This window comes from Buceros rhinoceros, unplaced genomic scaffold (genome assembly GCF_000710305.1).
Source record: "Buceros rhinoceros silvestris isolate BGI_N320 unplaced genomic scaffold, ASM71030v1 scaffold36077, whole genome shotgun sequence".
NCBI lineage: Eukaryota > Metazoa > Chordata > Aves > Bucerotiformes > Bucerotidae > Buceros > Buceros rhinoceros.
The window spans coordinates 6,941-15,471 of record NW_010423378.1 but is presented as its reverse complement, the minus strand read 5'-3'; the positions used below and the strand labels follow the sequence as shown (position 1 = coordinate 15,471).

Here is an 8,531-nt window from a genome sequence, read left to right as displayed (position 1 = left end):
GTGCTTCCTTTGCCCCAGGCTGGGCTCCAGCTGCATCTTCCAGCAGAAGGTGCTGCCCTGCCCTGTTTGGGTGGGTGCCAGGAGGGGGGTCCTAGCGTGAAGATACTGCTGTGGGGCAGGTATCTCCACAGGACCATGTGCCTCTCGGTCTCCTCTAGCTGTACTGATCTATCTGCTCCTCACATGTGCTTTCGCTGGTCTCCATGATCACCTCCATCAGCCCCACGTAGTCACCTTCGGCTAGAGAGATGCCGGAGTCGTTGGGGGAAGGACTCTCTGCTCTTCTCGGCTCTTTTGTGGGGGGGGTATTGGTGCTTCCACTCCCAGTATCTCTTGTGTTCCTGGAAACCTCTGCTGGATGCTGGTCTGGAGCAGTGGCTGCATCTTCTAAACTGAGGCTGTGAGCATCAGGGCTTGTGTTGGCCATGTGGGATCTCTCCAGCACTGGAGATGTTACAGGGGTGAAGGAGAAGCAGGGGGAGGTGCTGCCCCCAGGGGTTTTGTTGCTGGGGGTGTGAAAGGCGCTGGAGTGCTCAGAATTGGGGGTGGCCAATGCCATGTTCTCCAGCGTTAGCCAGGGTGGGTGTGAAGTTTTCAAGCTCTTCAGACTCTTGAAGCTGCCCTGTTTGTCGTGGTCTGGGGACTCTGCTAGGAAGGGGAATTTAGGGCTGCCCGATGCTGTGGACTGAGCTGCTGGGCTTCCCGTGGTGGCAGCTTCTCTGCTTTTACTGCTGGATTTGCCCTTTTCCTCCTCCACTGTTACAGCCAGCGAGTCGGGACCTTTGCTCCGATCCGTTGGCCAAACAAATGTTTCCTTTGCACCCGAGCCAAGGGAGCTCTGGCTCTTGTACACGTCGCTGGCTCGGGAAGGTGAGTTTGCAATGACATCCCTGAGGGAGGTCGAGCATGCTGCGATGCTGGAGAGCGCGGGGGGCTTCTTGCGGCCTTGACGTCTGGAGGGGAAGATCATGGGGATAGAGCTGATGGGGGTCTGCGGAGCGCTGTAGAAACCAGGTCTCTCATAAAATGGGGTTGACATGAAGGCGTCAAACTCCCTTAGTTTTCTGTCTTCGCTATCCCACTGCTCCTGCGAGTCTCCCCTCGGCTGATTGATGCTGCAGGGGCTTCCAGGCTTGCCCATGTCCTGGTACATATAGTGGGAGAAGGGGGATGTGGGGTCACCTCGCCTGCGCAGCAGGTTCATCCGGGAAGAGGACCTGGAGAAGCTCGGTGACTGGACGCCGAGGAGGCGGCCCAGATGTCCCAGTAATGGTGTGGAGTGGTTGGCCTCCTCATTCTCTTTAATTTGCTCGAGGGGCTGGAACTCCATCTCTTCTTTCTGCATGCTGGGGAGAGGCAGAAGGGGCTGTTACACGGCCACAGACAGAGTGGAGAGGTTGCAGCCCTGGGATTGCTGCTGTCAGGAACAGGCCCTTCTGTCCCTGCATGGCCATTGGATTTGTGTCAGGGCCCTCACAACAGCACTCAGCCTCCCCTGGAACAACTTGAGGCTGGTTCCTCTCATCCTGTTGCTTGTTCCTGGGGAGAACAGACTGACCCCCACCACCTCACTCCACCCTCCTGTCAGGGAGTTGTCAGAGCCAGAAGGTCTCCCTGGAGCCTCCTTTGCTCCAGGCTCAGCCCCACAGCTCCCTCAGCCGCTCCTCACGAGTTCTCCAGACCCTTTTCTGGACATGCTCCAGCCCCTCCATGTCCTTCTGGCAGGAGGGGGCCCAGACTGAGCCCAGGACTCGAGGGGTGGCCTCCCCAGTCCTGGGGGAGTCTCCAGTGCAGGCCTGTGGCTGCACTCACCTGATGTCAAAAGTTGAGCCGAGGAACGATGGGCGCTTGTACTCGGCAGTGGCTGCGGTGTAGGGTGGCTGGGGATCGGGCTCGTTCCAGTAGAGGTCTTTCTCCAGAATGGGTAAATCCTGGTGCATCTCATCCACTGCCATAAGGGAGACCTGCAGGGGACAGCAGGATGTCACACGGGTGTGCAGGGCAGGAGGAAGCAATGCAGCACAAATGAGGAAAGTGGCCAAGTTTACTCTGCGGTTTCCTGTTTTGTTTTCCACATGGAGAGGTTTGATTAATTGGAAGGAATGCGATGCTGCAGGAGACAGGAAAGTTCCCCTGCTCTCCTCGCCATCTCTCTCTGGAGGTCACGGCTGCCTCCTGACCATGCAGCCACCAACACCTCAGGAAAGCATAAGGGTCTCAGGAACTGCTTCTCCACCCCACAGCAGGCCTGGGAGGTGGGTGGCAGAGGTGTGGCAGAACTTTGTGGCTGTGCTGATAGGTATCACTGAACCTCCCAGCACAGTCCTGCCTTTGTGCTCCTCTGCCTCGTCTGGAGGATCCAGCCTTCCCCTTACCTGCAGGTTCCTGTCAATGAGCCAGTTGGTTTCAAAGTCATCGTCATCCTCCCCAAAAGGATTGATGAGCTGCTCGGCCACCTGCATGTGGAGAGCGCACAGCAAAGGTCACCGTGGTCAGACCTGCCCTGTTCCCTGCGGGGAGAAGGCTGGTGGGGCAGAGCCAGGTGTGATGTCCCCTGAATTTGGAGCAATGCTTCCTCCCAGAAATGGGTGGGCTCAAAATGGGAGCTTGCCAGTGGCTGTGAGACATCGGTACATGGAGAACTGCCCCTTGCTCACTGCCCCCCTGCTCCTGCAGACCACTGCCTCCCTTTTTGCCCAAACTAGGCAGGACTAAAGCTTAGGAGAGGTGGAGCTGATCTCCAGGGTGAGACACTCAGCATCCGAGAAGGTCTTGGCAATACCCTCAGCCCCGTTGGCTCCTGTTTTGTCTGCCAGCACCTGGCACGTTGCTTGTAGGCTGGAGAACGCAGCTGGGTTCCTGGTGAGCACATGCTGGGAAAAACCCTTGTCTGGGTCAGGTTCCAGCTGCAGGCGTATTTTCTTGGACGTACCTTTAACCAGCCAGCGTAGAAGAAGAACTGCAAGAAGGTGAAGACAGGCACGAAGAGGTCTAGTTCATGGCCAGGATACGCTTTTTCTGGATCCAGGAACTGCCGCCCGATCAGGCAGGCCAGGAAGAAGCTGTAAACAGCCACGGTCACCACCTGGGAAAGATGCCAGGGGACACACCAGAGGAACTTGAGTTCCCAGCATCTCCCTGCAGCTCCTCCCCACACAACTCCAAAGAGCTGCCAGCTCTGCAGCCTTTTGAGAGCCCTGGACTGGGTTGTGTCAGAATTGGATCGGGTTGTGTCAAGCTTCTCCTCTGCTTTTTGCAGGAAGGCGCTTTTCCACCACAGCCCTTTGGCTGTTCCCTGCACTGTTACCTCCTTCTGTGCTGTCCCTGGAATGACACCTGTGAAGCATCACAGGAAGGTAGTGGCAGAAGAGAGCACATCCTGGATGGAGAGTGCTTCAATGCCTGACTCGGCTGCATGCTGGTTCTGCTGGAGTGAGGGGTGCTGAGAGCTCTCCCACTCTCACCCTTGGCTCTCCTGACAGCTGCCTCGAGCTGCTTTGTGGCTCAGGCTGCTGCCGAGTCGGGGAGGGGAACCCAGCTCTGAACTGGCTCCTTCATTCCTAGTTCTCCCGCTGGACCTGCTTGCTCGCCCGGGAGTCAGGCTGCAGTGAGCTTTGTGCTTTTCTCTCTGATCACGGGACTGGAAACTTCCCGTTTTCAGTTCAAACAGCAGCTCCGGCTTTTGTGTGGTCTCTTGATACAACAAGCAAGGGGGTCCCAAACAACCACCCAGCATCACGCGACCCTCGAGCAGTGAACAGCGCGGGGAGCTTCGGGATGGGCAGGACAGAGAGTGCCTGGTGTGACGGGCTTTGGTTGGGGGTGGGCACTGCTAAAAATAAATGGGTCATGTGCTGCGGAGGAGCACAGACCCGCTGAGGTTTGTGTGGTCTGTGCAGGTTTAGGGTTTCCCAACGTGTTCCCTGTTAACCACCAGCGGAAGCAGTTCCCGTGTCACGATGCAGCCCGTTGGTGTTATCTGAGCAGCTGGACTGGGGGAGACAAAGGAGCAAGTTGGTGCCGAAGCGTCTGCCTGGTCTGTGAGGAGAGGTTAAAGAGCTGAGGAGCCGCAGGCAGCTCTCACTCGTGGCGCAGCTCCACGAGAGCTGCTGGAGCAGCTTTGCTGGCAGAGCTCTGCTCTGCTGAGGAGAAGGAACCTGCTTCAGGGACAGGATGGAGCAGATCCACGTGTTTTCCGTGTACCCGTTGTGGTTCGTTACCCCTGGACAGTGGGTCTTTCTGTAGAAGCGGCTGGGCTGGGGGAATGGGTCTGGGCTGAGACTGTGCTGCTAAGCTCCGTTGGTGGGAACAGGGGGTTCCAAGCATATCTCGCTTATCTGTGGGTCAGCTGTGGGTGTAAGTGGGGTGTGGGAGCAGCATGGAACACAGCAGGGTGATAGGTGTGGGGGATCCCTCCTCACCTGAGTGTAGACCAGGGGGATGCTGATCCAGTCGTACCCGTAGAGTCGCCCGCACTGGCTGCGCAAGGTGTTGAGCTCCTGTGGCGGGGAAGAGGAATGGCCTGTCAGTGTGACTGTGTGTCTCCTGGCTGGGGACACTGAGCCTCTCTGGTCCCATCGCCCCTCCTTGCTCCAGCCTGTTCCCCCCTGCTCACACTTCTGGAAGGGGGTGACTCAGGCAGCTTTCCTGCTCCCCAGCTTCACCCCTGCAGACCAGCAGCAGGGTCTCACGCTTGCCCTGGAGGACCTCCTTGCTGCCTGGGTGTCTCCAACTGAGCCCACGATCCCTTCCTAGCAGAGTTTATCTCCACACAAAATGAGCAGCCAACAGGTTAAGCAAAAAATTTCTCAGGGGCATCTATTTCTCTCTCCTGACTATATGGTGAGCCTAGAAAAATAGCCCAGCGGTAGATCTGGGCACATGAATCCCACTCCAGGCAACAGAAACAACGTGGCTTTCTCTGCCCATCAATACCAGGAACCATGAGCTGCTCTGGACTTTTTTTCTCTGCAGGAGGGCAGGGATGGTTGCCAGGTCTCGCCTGTGGAGCACGGCTGCTTCCCAGGGTTATCAGAGTTCTCAATAGTGAAGTTTTCTCTGGGGACCTTGTTTGCTGGGGCTGCTTTTGCCCTCTCCTGGTCTCTTCTAGGAAATCCGTGTAGCTCCTCTTAGAGAGTGGATGAGGATCTCCAACAGTTGCATGTTGCCCCTGTCACTCACGTTCAGGATGCCTTGGAGCAGCACGCTGTCTCGGATCCTCCCCTCGTTCCTTGCCTTCACAGCCAGGTTGGAGAACCACACACACGGGATCCAAAACTTGTTGTGGGGGGAATTCAAGCTCTCAAACTTCTTGTGCTCTTCAGGCGTCATGAGGCCTGGGTGGAAAAGAGTAGATGGGAGAGGGATGGTCAGAGAGGGCAGAAGGGAATTTATCTGGTCTGAAATGGAAACTTCTGAACCTCAGGTGGTCACCTTCACTCTCCTTAAAGATCACAGGAAAGACTCAGGCCCTCGGCCTTTGGGAGGACAAGTCTTCCAGTTAAATCATGAGTTACTGAGCATGAGGGGTGGGGTTTATCTCCTTTCACTTTGCACGTCTGAGGCGTATCTGACCAGATCACCCTCAGCAGGGAGATAAAGTCCTGCTGAGGGTGCAGCTTCCTCATGTATGAAGGTATTTGTGGAGGATGGGGTAACTCCTGTCCTGCAAATGCCTGTTCCTCTCTCTGGATTGCCAAGGGAACACAGTTGGCCAGGGCAGGTGGAGACATCTCCCTTGAGGCAGACTGGGAAATGCTGTACCTTGAGGAGCATCTTCAGAGAGGATTTGGGGAGCCCAGCGGTTAAGGTCAGAGGTCTGAGGCTCCAATTCCCACCTGCCCAGTGGAAAATTGTTGCCCTGAGGAAGGACAAACCAACCCCTTGGCAGGGATCTACTCGCGTCCTGCTAGAGAACTATCCCACCTCCATCCTGGAGGTCACGTAGCCCTTTCCAAAGCTCTTTGCCCCCAAACCAGCATCTCGCTGCTGTCTGCTTGGTTCCAGATCTGTGGGGAAGCAGCACCAGTACTGACCTGCCCTCACAACATGCTCCATGCTGGGGAAGCGCTTGTAGACAGCTGTGCTGACTGAGCGCAGGATCAGCACACTGCACAGGTTGCTGTAGCGCATGAGGGTGCGTCGCAGGAGCCGCCCGTACTCGTCCTCCCCATCCACGTTGCAGGAGACCAAGTTCATGATGCGGTCGGGCCACGGGATGCTCTCGTACTGAGCCCACCAGCGGGAAACCACCAGAGCCACGTAGAAACCTAGAGGTGAGCTGAGCAAATTAGTCATCCTAAAGAGTGGGAGATGTCAACGCTCACGTGTAGGAGGTCTGGTACGGCTCATACGGGGATACCAGGAGGACAGTTCAGACCTCCAGGTAAGAGTTAGAGTCTGGGTTTCATGGTTTTTTTGGTGCTACATGGTGCCTGCCCTCCTGGCAGAACCCAGAACATGCCAGCACCTCTGGCCAGCGCAAGCTCACGCTGCTGTGATGTGATATGGTGTCTCCTGCTCGAGGAGTTTTACAAAGGCAGAAGAAACCATGCCTGTCTGCTGAGCTGTATCAAACCAAGGAGAAGAAATGCTGGGCCCTTCCCCTCCTTGCGTGTCCCCCACAGAGCTCCTTACCCAGCACGAAGGACACGGGGATTAGCTCGGCGTAGCTGTTGCAGTAGAGCGCCAGCTTCTCAAACATCAGCCTCTGGCTCTCGCTCAGAATCAGCCTAAAAGGGAGAAACAGAATCATCAGCCTCCAAGAATGGTCTGTGCCTCGCTGGGCTGGCCGGGATGGGAGCCTGGCACGGGAAGCCAAGGATGGGTTGTCACGATGCTGCCACACCATGAGTCTGGGGATGATGTGAGGGAACAGCCCTCATGAGCCTGGGACATCAGCCCACCTCCCTGCTGCACCAGTCCAGTTTCTGCCTCTTCCTTAGAGCTGCTCCCCTGCCTCCGTGCTGCCTCCGTGCTGCATCCGTGATCGAACCAGCTATGGACCTCCCTGTCCTTCCTCACCAAAACCAGAGCAGCCCCAGTTCCGTTTTTACAGATCCCTGGTGCCAGAGCTGATGTCGGTCTCAAAAATGTACCCACAGTATTGCCTGTGGTGTAAGAAGGGAAACTCCCCATGGTGGCACATCTCCAGTACTGGTTCAGCCTCCGTCTCCACTGATCCACACACTGTTCTTCCCTAGGGAACTCTTCCCCTTGTGACTCTTCATCCCAAGAAAGAGAAACTCGAAGAGAAAAAGGAGATTTGGCAGCTGCTGAGCCATACTGGAGCAGTGAGCGTGGACCTTTCCTTTCCTCCAGTGGCTGGTGACTGGCTGACCAGCTCCTCTTCACCAGGACCACTGTCCCAAGACTTCATTGCTCAGCTGTCCTGCTCCAGGACAGGCTGGGAGTGAGGGGCTGTGATGATGTGAGGATGCTCACCTGTAGACAAGACTGATGGTGAAGTAGAGAGAGATGAAAATAAGGAACTCAGAGTAGAGGAGTTTGTAGATACTTCCTTTCCATTGGAGCAGGAGCTGTGAGAAGGTGCCGAGGCGGGCATCAGCCACACGGTTGGTGTATGTCACTGTCATCACCGATCCTAAGGGAGACATAAAGCGAGCAGATGTTGGAGCTGCCGGCAAGAGGGAGGAGACAGGGACACCTCCAGTGTTGACATGGAAGGGAGGAAGAGAGAAAGAAACAATGAGTTGAGACCCAGCGACTGGTAAGATGAAGTCAGTGACACAGAGGACCAGGAGGAACTTTCTGGTCAGCGATTACTGTGATGAGTTTGTCATCTTTGTCCTGTCTTTGAGCTGCATGTGAGCTGCTTACAAGGGGAAAGGATTATACGTTCTGATGGAGCTTTTGGTTTCTGGTGTTTGATTATCAGGTTGGTTGGAGAGGGCAGAGCCCACGTGCCACTCCCACCAAACAGTTTAAGATTAATTCTCAGGGTCACAAACTCCAAAGTTGCTCACTGTATTTTTTTTCTTGTGATACTTGCTTCAGAATTGTTTCTGTAAATCTGCTTGTGATGAAGTGTCTTCCTGGAATACTGCTGGCAAAAAAAAAAATGGCAATTTCTATCATCAGCTGCAGAATAAGGGCATTCTCAGTTTGCTTTCTTTTTTTAATTGGCCTTTGACTGGCAAGGAATTTCTGGGAAAAAAAAAAAAAAAAAAAAAAAAGACACCCAAAGGAAAGAAAAACCCAGAGAGGGGCGATTTCTTGGTACCGATTCAGATCAGTGTACCCCTGGAGATCCAACAGCTTGTGTAGCACTTGCCCAACAAGTAGAACCGTCTCTAAACTAGGGCTGAGGGCCACATCTGTACTATGCTGGTCCCAGTTCCACAGGCGGAGCAGCCCTCCCTGTCAGGGAACTGAGGGATGGAGCCTGGCCAAGCTCAGAGCACGAATTCCAGCATTCCACCTCCCCTCTCCTCCAACCATACACTGCACAATAAATCTCTGGGGATGAAAAAAGGGCATTCAGGCTCCTGAAACACTTCCCAATCACGCAG

The 8,531-nt window shown here is 55.3% G+C and overlaps 1 protein-coding gene across 1 annotated transcript; it reads right to left on the bottom strand.

Annotated features, from left to right (window-relative positions):
• Window positions 1–154: 154 nt before the first annotated feature.
• Window positions 155–7,595, bottom strand: LOC104497185 (bestrophin-1-like). Its single transcript, XM_010140403.1, has 9 exons — window positions 7,444–7,595; window positions 6,637–6,731; window positions 6,036–6,269; window positions 5,182–5,336; window positions 4,422–4,499; window positions 2,933–3,085; window positions 2,376–2,456; window positions 1,813–1,964; window positions 155–1,346 (listed from the first exon to the last, which is right to left on the bottom strand). Exons 1-9 carry the CDS (start codon window positions 7,593–7,595, stop codon window positions 155–157), a joined length of 2,292 nt encoding a protein of 763 aa, XP_010138705.1.
• Between the last annotated feature and the right edge of the window lie 936 nt (window positions 7,596–8,531).